The 16,564-nt window shown below is 38.0% G+C and overlaps 1 protein-coding gene across 1 annotated transcript; it reads right to left on the bottom strand.

The window, feature by feature from the left end:
- Nucleotides 1-3,041: 3,041 nt before the first annotated feature.
- LOC107160553 (olfactory receptor 56) lies at nucleotides 3,042-3,989 on the bottom strand. Its single transcript, XM_015507226.1, has one exon. The coding sequence runs from the start codon at nucleotides 3,987-3,989 to the stop codon at nucleotides 3,042-3,044; it is 948 nt and encodes a 315-aa protein (XP_015362712.1).
- Nucleotides 3,990-16,564: the final 12,575 nt, after the last annotated feature.

Below are 16,564 nucleotides of genomic sequence, written 5' to 3'. Positions count from 1 at the left end.
TGGCATTTCTCTCATATCCATTCACCAATGACCCCATCAAGTGAAATTTGAAAGTTTACCTAATAATTTTGGATTTCTCATGCTAGAAAACCAAGAGGCAAAGGAGTCAGCAGCTCTATTATAGTGGGGGTGATTAACACTGACTACCAGGGAGAAAGGATTTCTGCTTAAAACAGGTATAACAAGGGCCATCTCCTGAGGTGAGAGTTTTTAGGGTATCTGCTAGTATTTCCATGTCCAATAGTAAAAGATAACAAAAAATACAACCATCAACCAGGGGCAGAACAATTGAGTATTCAGACCTCTTCAGATTAAGGTCTATATTACACCACTAGATAAAGTCATAACTAAGGATAGATTAAGTTGTAGTTAAGGAAACAAGAAATGGAAAGTAGAAGAAGAAAGTTTAAATATCAATTGGCAGGTTCATATGTAAGGGAGCGTGTACGTGTGTAGGCTGATTTGTTTTCTTTCTTCATATGTATGTATATTAAATCTGAATATCACTTTGGTTAGCATGGTCATTTTAGCAATATTAATATATCAATGGTTGTTGGTGACTAACATTCAAAGGAGATTGTGACAGAATATGAGAGAAAACTAACAGTGTCCACACATGGATGCCCGAGTGTTGAAAGACAACATATATGAGTAGTTATACATTCTTAGGCAAAAATAAATGTTGATATTTGACAGAAGTTCAAATATTATAAAATGGTATGTATGGATGCTGAGTAGCCATGGGGAAGATGTTGCCAGTTATAAAGCCACTGCCAAAGCTTCACTCTTTGATGTGCCATTTATGATCCAGGAACGACTTTATCACCCAGACTCACTGCCAATAGGAGCACTAGAAGGAGATCATAAGCCAGGAAGAAAGGAAAATATATCTACTTCTTCATGATTTCTTATTTTTCCTGTCAAAATAATTCCCACACTGTTTCTTTATCCTAACGCTTGGTTTTGCTTTGTAGGTTTTATTTTCACACTCTCAGAACCATTACAATCTTGACCTTCAGAGGAAAAAAACACTAATTAACCAATATCTGTTTATCATTAGTCTAGGACCAGAGACTCTTCTCCAAACTCTTAGGATACCAGAACCAACCACATAGCACCCAGCCCACGTTCCAGCTTTTCAAATCTCTCTGCTTCCTCTGAGCTCTGGAGGTACCATAAGAAGGTAGGCCAGCCTTCACAGATGTTCAGGTGAACCCTACAGGTTTCCTTGTGAAATTTGAATGCTAGCTGATCAGTGTCAACTCCTCACATGTTTAAGCTACAAGAATCCATGTTCCAATAACCCTAACATATGGCGGGCACAGTGGCACACACTTGTAATCCCAGTAACTCAGGAAGCTAAGACAGGAGGATTGCAAATTAAAAGGCCAATCTCAGCAATTTAATAAAGTTCTAAGCAATTTAGAGAGACCCTGCTTCCAAATAAAAATAAAAAGAGGGGAGAATATAGCTCAGTGATAAACTGTCCCTGAGTTCAATACCCAGTATAAAAAAAAACCTGAAATATATCACAGTAACCACAGCAAATTTTATATACGTATGGGATTTTTAAAATGTTTCATAGAACTGGGCACAGTGGCAAACACATATAATTCCAGCAACTTGGAGAGGCCAAGAAAAAGGGTTTTGAGATGTTCCTTAGTACTGATTTTGTTCCAGATGAGGAGGATCCCGGGTTTGGGGCCATTCTGAGGAACTTAAGAAAGATCCTGTCTCAAAATAAAATAAAACAGATGAGGAGTAGTAGAGAACTCCTAGATTCAATCCCCAACACCAACACCACCAACAACAAAGCTTTATAGATATTGATTCATTTGATGTTTTCTTCTTAAATTAATTCAGTAAGGTTCTATTGAGCAACTGCTATTTATAAAATCAAAGGTATACATACTGGTAATACATATATGAACAAGACATGAGCCTCATGGAGATGACTTTTAAACAGTAGGAGTGTATTTTCATTTCTTAAAGGAAGATTCATAATGTCTAAAATAAAATATGGCAAAATGTTAAGTTTTATTCAAGAAGAATTATGGAGATTCAATTTCTACCATCTGGAAACTTTCCATTAAAGATATCCATATTTATTAACTTGAATCATTTAACATCGCTTTAAAATAGAGGGTATATAATGGGAATAGGACAATGCCCAACACTTAGTACTTAACAAGAGAGAGGCATTCCTGAGAGGATTTTGAAAGTAGAGTGAATTTAGTTCAAGGATGTTATAAACAATCAATAATGACAATAAAAGCAATGTATTGCTCAATCATGAGGTTTTTTTTTTCATTTATGCCTTTATTGATGATTATGATACATTGAATTTATGTTTATTTTATATTCCTACCATAGTATTAATAGCAAACTTATTTTGGTCTCATTATTATCAATTGACCTATCATGAAGCCTCCCATACAATTCAGTAATACATCAAGTGGGCATACATACACACATACATAAATACTCAGGAATGAATTTATATTTTGCAACCTTATGTAAACCCAGGCAAGTTAATATTATATGGCTATATAAACTGAACTTAGGACTGAGTTTCAAATTAATTTATTCTTTGCAATTTCACAACATAGCATAAAATTTCCAGAGAACATATTATCACATATGTATTGTGAACTAAGTGTATTAACCCCACTCTTTAATTAGAGTGATAACCAAAGAAGGTTAATTAGCAATATTTGCAGATTAACATTGTTCTAATCTAATTTCATTTTTGAGCCATGTGGTCTCATAATGGGAAAAACCAATTTCCAAACATATCTGCTTTATTTTTAAAGCAAAGTTGATTTGATTCCCAAGTCCTTTTTAAAATGTGCACATTTACCTTTCTTCCTGTTAAAAGCACGGTTCAATCATGAGGTTTTGGATTGCATGTTCAAAGTCCCTGTGGGGTAGGGCAGATGTTATGAATCTTGTTTTGTGAAGAGGACACAGACATTCACAAAGGATAAGTGAATTACTGATGCTACCCATTCAGGAGATAGCACACTGAAGACCCTGGCTCTTCAGTGCTGGTTGTCAATCCTGCAATGGCCCAGCCCTTTCCTTAGTGCCCCCATTACCTCCCGGTTCCTCAGGCTGTAAATGAGGGGATTGAGCATAGGAGTAAGAACTGTGTAGAATATAGAGACCACTTTGTCATGGCTAGGGACCCTGTGTCGTCTTGGCCTCAGATAAATGAACATGGCTGCCCCATAGAAAAGAGAGACTGCTGTCAGATGGGAAGAACAGGTGGCCAGGGCCTTTTTACGGGCCTGAACAGAGCGCATATGGAGCACAGCCCCCAGGATGCGAGCATAGGAGGCCACAATGATGGAGAAGGGAAGCAATAGCATGAAGACACAGCAAGCAAAGAGCAGGGTGTCAAAAAGGGATGTGTCTGCACAGGCTAGTTTCAATAAAGTTGGCACCTCACAGAAGAAGTGATCCAAAGTCCTTGAGCCACAGTAAGGTAAGCTCATGGCTGCCACCATCTGAATCATTCCATCCAGTATTCCAAAAGCCCAGGAACTCCCAGCAATCTGGAGACAGACCCTCTGACTCATGAGCACAGGATAATGAAGTGGGTGGCTAATGGCCACATAGCGGTCATAAGCCATGAGTCCAAGCAAGAGCCCCTCTGACCCCACAAGAGACACAAAAAATCCAATTTGTATACCACATCCCACAAAAGAGATGGACTTCCTCCCAGTCAAGAAGTTGACTGCCATCTTTGGTACAATGTTACAGACCAACATGAGGTCCATGAGGGAGAGCTGACTGAGGAAGAAGTACATGGGTGTATGAAGTCGAGGATCTATGTAGATGAGGGAGATGAGGAGAACATTCCCACAGAGGGCGACCATGAAGACCATCATGACTGCAGAGAAGAGGACAAGGTCAGTCTGGCTGTGGGAGAAGATGCCCAAGAGGATGAATCCATCTATGGATGATTGGTTCAACCACATTCCCATGGTTTAGTTACTTACAGTCACCTACAAAGGTGGACAGAGAAATTCTGAGCCTGAGTTACACATTTCATCTCTGAATTCTTCCTCATTCAGATAAGTCTTCTATAATTCATCAGACTTCAACAACACTGCTTTGGGACATGCAATAGAATGTTCTTTGATATTTCCTTGACAGATGAAAAGATCTTGCCAGTACATAGGATTGGATATTGTGTCTATATTTGTACATTCTTATACCCAGAAGACCAGAAACTGAAGTTTTTGTGTCACAAAACTATTAGTCAATCTTCTTTCAGCAGATAAAATCTTGGCAATAAAATCTATGGCAACATAAGGCACTGACTTTTTAATTGGCATCACATGGACTTGGTAAATTATATATGGACTATGAGAAAGATAACCTAGATATGTTATTAAAGGAAGAATAAGGGTTTTGAGATGTTCCTCAGTACTGTTTTTGTTCCAGATCAAAATGTTGGAACCATTTTTTATTCCAATATTTCTTTCATTCATAGATTCAAACTATATTTAAAAAAAAACTCTCGGTTGAGATTCAGCATTTCTTTGAATTTAATTAGCTCTTACTATCCTCCCTGCAACTATTTAGTCTAAGACACCATTCTCCCACAACTGGCTTATTTTATCTTCCTCACTGATCTCCCAACCTCTCTCTTTGAATATGATTTTGCTAACATAAATTATATGATATAAATTTTCTTGGAAAAGTATGTCAATGACTTCCCAAATTACTTCAAATAAAATCCAAATCCTTGTAGTGCCAAGCAAGGTACTCAATTGCATGTGCACATGTACATACGCATACACACACACACACACACACACACACACACACACAGACACGTACCCCATTACCTCTTAGTTTATTGCAAGATATCCTGTTCTTCTTTGGAGGTTTCCGGAGATTGAACTCAGGAGCACTCAACCACTGAGCCACATCCCCAGCCCTATTTTGTACTTTATTTAGAAACAGGTTCTCACTAAGTTGCTTGGTGCCTCACTTTCCTGAGGCTAGCTTTGAACTCTTAATCCTCCTGCCTTATCCTCCTGAGCAGGTGGGAGACACTGCATCTGGCAAGATATCCTTTCTTTTTTAATTAATTTTATTTTTTAAATACATAACAGTGGAATGCATTACAACTCTTATTATACGTTTAGAGCAAAATTTTTCATATCTTTGTATATAAAGTAAAGACATCCTTTCTTGACCTGAATGTAGTAGGAGTTCATTATCAGATTCCTTTTGATGAAGAATAATTAGTGATAATTCAAGAAATACCCTCAGGTTATAAGAAGATTCTCCACAAAGAATGAAATTACACCTCTGACATATTTGTAAGCTGGTTTATTCATGTTTACCTTATCTCACTGCAAAGATGAAGTGATGCAATTACACAGGACACAAGGCTGTCTGTGCAAAGATCCAGAGTAATTTCCTAAATGAGGATGGAACAAGCTAGATCAATGACCAGGGAATTAGCCATAGGGCCTGTTTCCCTATAGAACAGAGCATGTACTGACTTATGCTCAAAAGGATGTGCCCAAGTGTCCTTCCAAACAGTAATACCCAGATATGCTATTGGTAGGAGCAAATCATTGTTTCCACAGCCTTAAAGCACCATCTTAGCCATACTGACCTCAGTCTCAATCATCCAACAGAACAACCCAGGTTTTCCCTATCCCTCACAGCAGAAGTTACTCTTCTGTGCTGAAGATGTGTCCAACAGGACACAGAGGCACTCAGCTGTGTGCACCTTCAAGGACATGCTCTCCCACTGCTCTTTCCCACCCACTGTCTTATATGAGAATACCATGTATTTGATGAAGGACATTTCTTGCTCCATCCTGGGTGGCTCTCTTGAGCTCCTATGGTCATATTCACTGTGTGTTCAACGCCTCTCCTTGTGTGTCCAATGGGGTTGCCCTCCCTAAAGTGGAAAAGTGGAGCTGTTTTTCTACCCTGAAGAAATACCTACCCTCACCTCCTTCTCAGCTCAGTTAATACTGTGTCTGTCCAGGTGCCCCAGTCACATAACGTAGGTTATCCTTGACTCCTCTGTTTCTCAAGCACACATCCCAAATATCCAAAACCACTGCTGGGGTTGGGGTTGTGGCTCAGTGGTAGAGCACTTGCCTAGCTTGTCTTAGGCACTGAGTTTGATCTTCAGCACCACATAAAAAATAAACAAAAAAAAAATAAAGTTAAAAAAGAAAAACAAACACTGCTGGCTTCCAACATATACCCACCCCAGAACACTTCTCACTCCTGCCTACTCCTATTTAGCTATGCCATCATCATTGCTCCCTGGATAATGGAAATGTCCCATGACTTGATTTGCCTCCCAATTCCTCACTTACCCCCACCCCACTCTGCTGACTCACAACACTAGAGTGAACTATCTCTATTAGAATAAAAGCCAAAATGATGCCTGAATAAATGTAAGATTTTCATCAGTGGGCCTTTTCACATCACCCAGACCTCTTTTCCTTCTGCTTTCCTCAGAATTCCCTGACTCCAATCTCACCAGCCTCCCTGAATTTGCTCCCATACTATAGGGAGACACCAGCCTTGGGCACCTTGGCACTTGCTCTTGGCTCCTCACAGAAGGCTCTTTCTAGATATGCTCTGCCTTGTTCACTTATCTCCTCTTTACCTTCTCAGCAAAGCCATTCCTCAATGCCCTATTTAGAATTGAAAACCTTCTTCCATCCCTGATCACTTTCCAGCCTTCATTGTCCCAAAGCATGAAAGACCAATAAGGCACACTGCCTTTTATTTGTATGGATTTGTTTGTTTTCTGCCTTCCTGACTAGAACCTATACCTCCTGGTGACACTTTTGCTCAGTATGATCTTGGGTTCCTAAAATAGTGCCTTGTATATACTATATTATCAGTAAATAATTGTTGAATAAATAATAATAAGATTGTGGAAACAAATCAAATTTCCTCCAGCATCTCACATGCTATTTTTTTTTCTATCTAGCCTTTCTGGTAGGTGCTCAGTTGCATTTTTCTTTCTAGAAGTAACAACATAAAATAAGCCACCTATAGTATTCTTCTGGGGATGGGAAGACTTTATGCCCCATATCATCCCTCTCTTTCCTGCCCCTCACCTTACCTCTTCTCACTTATCCTTTGCCCTTTTTCAGTAAGCCCATCTTCAACCCAGGAACATATAGCTAAACCCCAATCCAGACAAAGGGAAAAAGAAGAGGTAAAAATTAATAAAACATTAGGGAAAGAAAAAGAGAGAGTTAACAGGGCATGGTGAAACACACCTATAAACTCAGCAACTCAGGAGGCTGAGGAAGGAGAATTGCAGATTGGAGGCCAGCCTGGACAATTTAGCAAGGCCCTAAGCAACTGAGTGAGACACCCATCTCAAAAATATGTTGAGGGGGGCCGGGGATGTGGCTCAAGCGGTAGCACACTCGCCTGGCGTGCGTGCGACCCGGGTTCGATCCTCAGCACCACATACAAAGATGTTGTGTCCGCCGAAAGCTACAAAATAAATATTTAAAAATTCTCTCTCCCTCTCTCTCTCTCTCTCTTTCTCTCTCTTTAAAAAAAAAATATGTTGAGGGCTGGGGATATAGCTCATTGGTAAAACATCCTGGGTTCAACCCCCAGTTCCAAAGAGAAAAAAAAAAGAGTGAAGAAAGAGAAATAGATCAAAGTAAGAGGTAAATGACTAACTAAAAGAAAAAGAAAAAAAACATTCTGATAGAGGCAGACAAAAGAAAGAAAGGATAATGCTGATAAACATATAGAAATGAAAACATGAACGGATAACCAGCATACAAATTGTAAGAAGAGAGAAAGGAATTGACAAGAAAAATACCCTCTCTCATCTTTGGGCAGAGCTCCTACAGAAAAATAAATCTGGCAGTGTGGAGGAGTTTCCAGCATCAGAATAACTTCATTTTCTTTCCCCAGTATTTGCACTTACTGGTTGAGAGGAGACACAGAATAACTGCTCCCTAGTTTTGATCTCCTCCTCATTATCTCCAAACCCTCTGCCAGGCTGTGGATGCCCACATCGTCTGTGGACTCTGTAGTTCATATATTGGGGCTCAGATAGACAAGAGCCTCCTTTCAGCCAAAGGGAAAAATGAGATAGGAAATGGGAAGATGGGTCAGAACCAGCATCTGTGCATCTGATTCCACCCACTGATGCCTGGCCACTTTTCACAATGCACTCACCTTTTACCTGAGTCACAGAACTATCTCCTACCTCCACAGAGGTTCTTAACACTATAGACGGATTGAGGAGGTAAAGACAAATGACTCCTAGGGGAGCCCACAAACTCTAGCCCTGGAACAGGAACTCCCAAGCTTACAATTAAAACGACCCAAGAAAGGGAGCATGGGGAAAAGACGAGGAGCTGGGCCAGTGGGGCAGAGTGAGAAAACCCATTGGGAAGGGCCACAGGGCCAGTCAGGGAAAGGAATGTAAGGAAAGTTTCTTAATGCCCTATGTCTTGCCTTTTTCAGCACTTTCCTTGTAACCCTCAGGATTTTCATGGGGATTCTGCCTATGGCTACCCCTTGGACCCTGCCTGCAGCCAAAATCCATACTTTGCTTGCCGTCTTGAACTTAGTCTATAGGAATAAGCTGTGAATACCTGTGAAATGCAGAGAACAGAGTGAGATTCTTTGTTTGAGTCAAAGGTAAGCACTAAACACAATCCTGGCTCTGAGGCATTACAACCTAGTGGGAGGGAAAGAACAGCAGCTAGGTTCACAAGATAGTGACATGGGGGTTACCCATCATCCCAAGCTGTTTCAGACATTTCTGTAAGGTCAGTCAGTGCCTTTCATGACTTGCTCTAGACAGTCCCATGCTCTACACTTAAGTTTGTCAACCTGGTATAATCATGGAGAGCACTCCCTTTTCACTCAGTGTCCCAGGTTGGACAATAAATTTTATGGTCACTCTGGTGTTAGCTTTATGTTCCATGGAAGCAAATATCTTTTCAGAATGGTAAATTCATTAGAAACAAATGTTACCAATTTATCTTTTCCTCTTAACTCTAGTTTTAGTTTTATTTGACTGATTTTTACTTTATGACACGAATAAAATATCTCAACCAATACTCAAACTCTGGTATCTCTACTTCTAAAGGACATAAATCCTATCATATCAGAGCCCCATGCTTAGGAACTCATTTAACCTTATTTACTTTATTCTCTTAAATATAGCCTTATTGGGTGTTAGAGCTTCAACATATGAATTTGGGGGGACATAAACATTTAATCCATAATACAGATCAATGATACTTTTTAAAAAATATTTATTTCTAAGTTTTAGGTGGACACAATATCTTTATTTTACATTTATGTGGTGCTGAGGATCGAACCCAGTGCCTTGTGCATGCTAGGCAAGCACTCTACCACTGAGCCACAACCCCAGGCCTCGATGATACTTTTGACTTTAATATCAAATAAATGTTTTGCATAATTAGAGAAATTGAATCAAAAATAAAAATTTTTCCATTCATGAAGCTTTCTAGTTTAGAAACAAACAATAAGAAAAGCTGATTTGAAAGCATCAGAAAGATATTAAGATAGGCCGGGGTTAGGAGTCAGAACCATTTAAATAAAAAACAAAAAAGGGAAGTGTGCTGAGGTGATTTCCCCTTGAGGTATCTATTGTATTGACTAGCATAAACCTGGAAGCTCAGTGGTAGATCACTCTTCTAGTATGCATGAAGTCCTGGGTCTGAAGACCAGCACTGAAAAAAAAAAAAAAATTAAAAAATAACTAGCATGGGACCATGAGACAATAAACTAAGTATAAAACAGAGACTAAAGACTTGGGAGTTTAACTGACTTTTTTACTGAAAACTTGGAATCTATTTTTAAAAACTTGAAAGGACATTTTAGAACTGAAAACTAATAAACTAAAATTATACATCCAATATGTATATGAATTTATCTACATATCAGATACAGTTGAAGGCAGGATAGTTACCGTCAATACTTATACTGAAGAATGATGGCTGACTTTTTTTGTCAGATATGCTGGAAACCAGCATATTTGAAAAAAACATTTAAATTACTGAAAGAGAACAATTCCAACTTAAAATTGTATATAACAATATATACCATGCAAACATTAACTAATCATGTGTCATTTTACTAATACCAGGCAAAAGAGATTTTAAGCTAAAAAACATTACTACAGAGAAGTAGGAATATTTTGAAATAATTAGAGTCAATTAATCTGGAAAATATAACATGAAATTTGTATTAATTTAATAAACTGAAAATATGAAATTAAATAACTGACAGAAATGAAAAATTAGAAAAATCTCTAGTATAATGGAATATTTTAACCCATCTCTCTCAGCAATTGATAGAATAAGAAGACCAAAGGAAGTAAGTTTACAGAAGACTGGAATAAATTACTGGTATACTTGAATTAATTAATATACACTTACCACACCACACTTAACAATCACAGAATCCACATTATCTTTTGTATTTACAAATATTAGGTGTGTACTTGGTCATAAAACTGTGTCAAGAATTATCAAGGATATTCCATGCTTGCATATTATCAAAATGGATTCTACTGTTATGAATAAAAAAGAATCTATTTAAAAACACCCTGCCTTAGGGCTGTGGTTGTGGCTCAGCAGTAAAGCATTCACCTAGTACGAGTAGGCACTGAGTTCAATCCTCAGCACCACATAAAAATAAATAAAATAAAGGTATTGTGTCCAACTCCAACTAAATAAATAAATAAATAAATATTATTCTAATTAGGATCCCATTCTTACAGTTGTTCCCAGGTAAGTTTTCACTTGCAAAACTTGTACAGGACTAAAACTTGTGTAGTTCATGCAAGCCTTTGTAGTGGATGACTGTATTTCTGAAACACCTATAAAATGTTTTATCTCAAAAAATGGCAAATACTTTGACTCTTGTTAATCTTCTGTTCCACTTAGCTGAATTTAAGGTTTTGTATTCTAGCAGCAGAAATAGATATTTGAAAGATTCTGATATAGGACAAGAACATTGATCACAGTTCCTAATTTTCAAGTAATACTAAGCAAATTAATTCAGAAAGAAAAAATGAGCCATGGATATAACTCAGTATTGTGCAGCATGTATGATGCTCTGCATTTAATCCTCTCAAAAAGAAGAAAAAAAGAAACACAGTGAACAAGGAGAGGCAACCAAACAAAACTAGGAAAACAATACATTAATAAAATGAGATACTTGACAAAGAGAAATTTTTTCAAAAATCTAGATACTGTAATAATAAATTAAAAATTCACTGGAGAAGTTAAAAAGTAGAATTGATTAAGCAGATTAAATAATTAGCAACTATTTTCCTGAAGTGCTGGGAATTGAACCCAGGTTGCTCTACATCCCCAGCCTTGCTCCCCCTCCCCATTTTTTTTCACTTTGAGACAGACTCTTTCTAAGGTTGCCTAGGCCAACCTTGAACTTGTGATCCTCCTGAATAACTGGTAAGTACTACCACAGCTGGCTAAGAATCAGCAACTTGAAAATAGGTCATTAGAAATAACCCAGTAAGAGAAACAAAAAGAGAAGATAAAAAAAGTGAAGAAAGTTTTAGGGACAAACAAGACAACATCAAGGATACCAATAAATGCATTATGAGCGTTTCAGAAGAGAAAAAAAAAGATTAAAGGAAAGAGAAAGACTATTTAAAGAAATAATGGCTAAAATTTTGCCCAAATCTGGGGAAAGACATTACATCTAGATTGGTGAAGCCCACAGGGTCACAAATAAGTTGGAAAAAATGTCAATTTTTTGAAATTTGAAAACAACAAGAAAAAGTGACTCATCCCAAAAAGGAAGCTCCTGTTAGACTATCAGCAGATTTCTAAGCAGAAACATTATAGGCCAGGAAAGAACAAGATAGCATATTTCAAGTGCTGCAAAAGAAAACTTCCAGTTAAAAATACTATATTAGGCAAATCTGTCCTTCAGAAATGAGAGAGAAATAAATACATCCACAGCCGTTTGGATTCATCAAGAAGGTGGATTAGAAGCTGGCAGCACATTACAGCTCCTCCACAGTTTATAATTGAAACAGCTGAAGGACAGCTACTCAGCAAGTTGGTAACAAAAGAAATGCACTGGAGTTCAATATTGGACAGTCAGAGACTTGGGGAAACCCAGAAGAGATTCTTGTTATTGAAACAGAGGGTGTGAACGAGTATATCAATGCTGAGGCTGTGGCAGCAATTCCAGAACACAGCAGAAGGAGAGGAGTGACACAAGGGGAAAGAGAGACATAGTGGACAATTTTAACCTGGAAAACAGTGGAAGAACAAAAATACACTCTGAATTTAACTGATGTAGGAGACACATAGCTGCCTGGCACTTGAGACGTGCTCTATGTTTTTCAATTTTTAAGCATGGTATTGGATACAGGAGATGTCTTGTGAAGAACACGCCTGAGCTTGCTGTTTTAAGAAACTTAAGCCCCTACCTTTGCTTTTGCCCTGAAAATCAGAACAAGTGTTGCCCTGATGTTCTGGCCAGAATCTACATTGTAGACCAGTAAAGCCCCAGCAGAATGCCACTGAAACAGGCCCACTGAAGACTATATACAGTAAGGACACAGCAAGCCAAAGCCTGCTAAGACCTGCCCACTGGCTGGCAGTAGAAACAGTCAGAGATGCCCTCAGAGCCTGGCAAGTGTGTGGCTGTCATCCAGGTGCATGGCTGTCATCTCCCCATGCACCAAGACTCTCAGTGCACATGCAGAGCCCCCACTGGCACCAGAGAAGGATCCAACTGCCAAGCCAGGGACACACTGATACCACCTGCCTTGGCACTCTCAGAGGACCCAGTGGTTCCCAGGTCTAGCAGAACCTACAGGAACAGTCTAGTCCATGCCAGAGGAGGGAATGAAGAGGACAATGTGAATGGGCACTGGAACCTGAGCACCAGCCAATTTTTTTAAAAAGGATGATCATGATGGTGGAATGAGATGGACATCATTATCCAAAGAATATGTTTAAAGACATGAATGGTGTGAATATACTTTATATACAACTAGATATATGAAAATTTTTGATCTTTATGTGTATATGAATTGTAATGCATTCCACTGTCATATATAACAAATCAGAATTAAATTTTTTTTTAAAAAGAAGGGGGATCATGACCTATATGTAGAAAACATAAATACACAGTTTCCCACCTGTGGATCCAGTTGGCTTGGTTGCCTCCTCCATGTTCACAGGCATTCAGAGGACATACTGCCTTGGCTTGGACATTTGAAATCTGGCAGATTCCAAAATTAGTAGTCCTGAAAAGAAGTGTCTCCATTTTAAATATATTGCCAAGGCAGAATCAGTCTTTTGCTGTTGTTGTCATAGTTGTTTATTTGTTATTTTGTTTTCTTTGCTTATACTTGTATTGTGTTCTATGTGGTTTTGGTTTGTTTTCTGTTATTAATTGCTTTATAATACTAACATATAATTTTGTGTATTTTTTAATTATTTAATTGGATTTTTCTCCTTTGTTCTTTCTTATTTTTATCCCTTCCCCCTTTTTTTTAATTTAGAGACAGAGTCTCACTGAGTTACTTAGTGCCTCACTGTCGCTGAGACTGGCTTTGAATCCACTATCCTCCTGCCTCATCCTCCTGAGAGGATGGGATTACAGGTGTGCACCACTGTGCATGGAAGCCTTCCATTCTCTTTTTAATTTTAACTTTCATTAATGCCTAATTTGTACTATATTCATGATAATATTATTCACACTATTTTATTTTGGTTAGTGGAGTTGTAAAGGTTGTTTTTTTAAAGTTTTTACGATATGTTATATCTGGTTTGCTTTTAAGTTTTTACTATTACTGGTGGTTATTCTCTCCTCTCAAAGTGGTGCTAAGGATTGAATCCAGCAATTTGAAAACATTTCACAGGTGGTTTTTGTTGTTGTTGTTTTTGTTTCGGGGATTAAACCCAGGAACACTTAACCAGTAAGCCACATCCCCAGCCCTTTTTAGGGTTAGGGTCTCACTGAGTTGCGTAGAGCCTCCCTAAATTGCTGAGACTGGCTTTAAACTCGCGATCCTCCTGCCTCAGCCTCCAGAGCCACTGGTATTACAGGCATGCACCTTCATGCCTGGTTCATGGGTGCTTTAATGCTAAAATATAGGCCAAGGAACACTATAATGAGAAATCTGCTCATCAAAACACCTCACATAGTAGTAGAAGAGACATCTTCTACTAGATTTCTGAATCAAATAGATTCAGAAATTTCAACGTAGAAACACAAGAATCATGAGAAAACAAGGCAACAAGATGCCTCCAAAAGATCACAACTCCACAATAACTGAATGCATTTATATGGAAATGGATGAAATGATGATCAAAGAATTGAAAATGTTGATTGTTAAATCATCAGAGCAAGCATAGTGGTGCATGCCTGTAATTCCAGAAACTCAGAAGGCTGAGGCAGGAGGATTACAAGTTCTAGGCCAGCTTCAAAAACTTGGAGAGACCCACAGCAACTAAATATTTGAGACTTTGTCTCAAAATAAAAATATTTAATGACTGGGGATATAGTTCAATGGTAAAGCAGCCCTGAGTTTAATCCCCAGCACCACCACCCCAGTAAGTAAGTAAGTAAATAAATAAATAAATAGAATAGAATAAAATGATTAGTGGACTTAAAAAAGATACAAATGAACAGCCAAATGAATTAAGAAAGAAATCCAGGATATGTAAGAGCATTTAAAGAAAAAGAGATTCTGAAACAAACAAACAAATAAGAAAACCTGAAAATGAAAATCTCAGTAAGTCAAATACAAACTCAAATGAAAGTATCACCAATAAATTAGATTGAGTGGGAGAAAGAACATCAGGGCTTGAAGACAAGATGGGCAAACTAGAACATTCAAGCAGAAATGAAGGGGGAAAAGAAACTATGAGCAGAATATACAAGATCTCTGGAACAATATTAAAGATCAAAAATAAGACTCTTGAAGAACATGTAGAGGTATAGGCTAACAGTATAGAAAATCTATTCAATGAAAGAATAACAAAAAATTTCCATGTTTCTCAACTTTTAAGCATAGTATTGTATAAGGGAGATGTCTTCGGCCTGAGTTTCTCTTTAGTCTGTGTTTCTTCATATTCCAAAAGATTCATCATGCTAGCCACTCCATCATATTTAAAATGTAAATAAAGGAAGGACTTCTTCAATACCCCACATGAGAAAGATCTAGATATAACTGGATACTGTCATTGGCACTCCTGTAATCCCAGTGACTTTGGATGCTGAGGCAGGAGAATCAGTAGTTTGAGGCCAGCCTGGGCAACTTTGAGTGAGATCCTGTATAAAAAGTTTAAAAAAAAAAAAGGCCTGAGGAATGTAACTCAGTGGTATCATGCCCCTGGGATTAATTCCTAATACTGAAGAAATAATGAAAGAAGAAAAGGTAAAATAAAAGAAAATTCCCTAATTTGAGGAGTGAGAGAGATATTCCGATACTGGGAGTATTTAGAATCCCAAAAAGATGCTATCAGAAAAGAACCCCTCTGTTATAGCTTACATATGTGATGACCGCCAAAATCTCATGTGTGAAACATTGCAAAAAAAAGTTTTGAGGTGAAATAATTGGGTTATAAGGCTTAACCTAATCAGGTGCCTTAATCCATGAATGGATTAAGGGGGTGACTGTAGGCACACAGGGTGTGACTAGAGGAGGTGAGTCACTGAGGGTTTGCCTCTGAGGTCTATATTTTGTCCCTGGTTAGGAGAGCTGTCTCTGCTTCCTTGTTGCCATGTCCTGAGCTGCTTTCCTCCACTATCACCTTCTACCATAAGGTTTTGCCTTTTCCTTGGGCCCAGAGCAATGGAGTTGCTATAGACTGAGATCTCTGAAACCTTGAGCCCCAAATACACTTTTCCTCCTCTACATGGTTCTTATCAGGTTTTTTGGTAACAGCAGTAAAAAGCCTGACTAAAACACCTTCCATAACATAGTTAAAATGCCAAAAATACAAAACAAGGAAAGAACACTAAAAATTGCAAGAGAGAGTGCCAAGTCACTTATAAAGGCAAAGTAAACAATGACAGCTGATTTCTCAGCAGGAAGACACAGAATGATGTCTTTCAAGTCCTGAACAAAAATAACTGCCAACCTAGATTACTGTATTCAGCAAAGCTATCCTTCATAAATAAAGATTTCCAAGATAAGCAGAAACCAAAGGAATTTATGACCTAGTAGAGGAAAATAAACATCCAAGAGAACACAGGAAAGAATAATCTCATTAGATGAGTAGATAAACAAGTGAGAATTAGGAACAAATCAAACATTAGAAAAACAACAAAATGATCCAAATGAGTACATAACCTTTAATAATAATCCTGAATGTAAATGGTCTTAATTATCTGATTAAAAGACATCAACTGGCAGATTAGATTAAAAAACAAGACCCAACTGTATGTCACCTTCAAAAAACACAAGCCACAACTACAGACATACACAGACAGAAAGTGAAATGACAGAAAATAATATTTCATGTAAATGTAATCTACACACAAACAGGAATAGCTA

This window comes from Marmota marmota, unplaced genomic scaffold (assembly GCF_001458135.2).
Source record: "Marmota marmota marmota unplaced genomic scaffold, marMar, whole genome shotgun sequence".
Taxonomy (NCBI): Eukaryota; Metazoa; Chordata; class Mammalia; order Rodentia; family Sciuridae; genus Marmota; species Marmota marmota.
The sequence above is the reverse complement of the archived record's forward strand: the minus strand, read 5'-3'. Positions and strand labels throughout refer to the sequence as shown.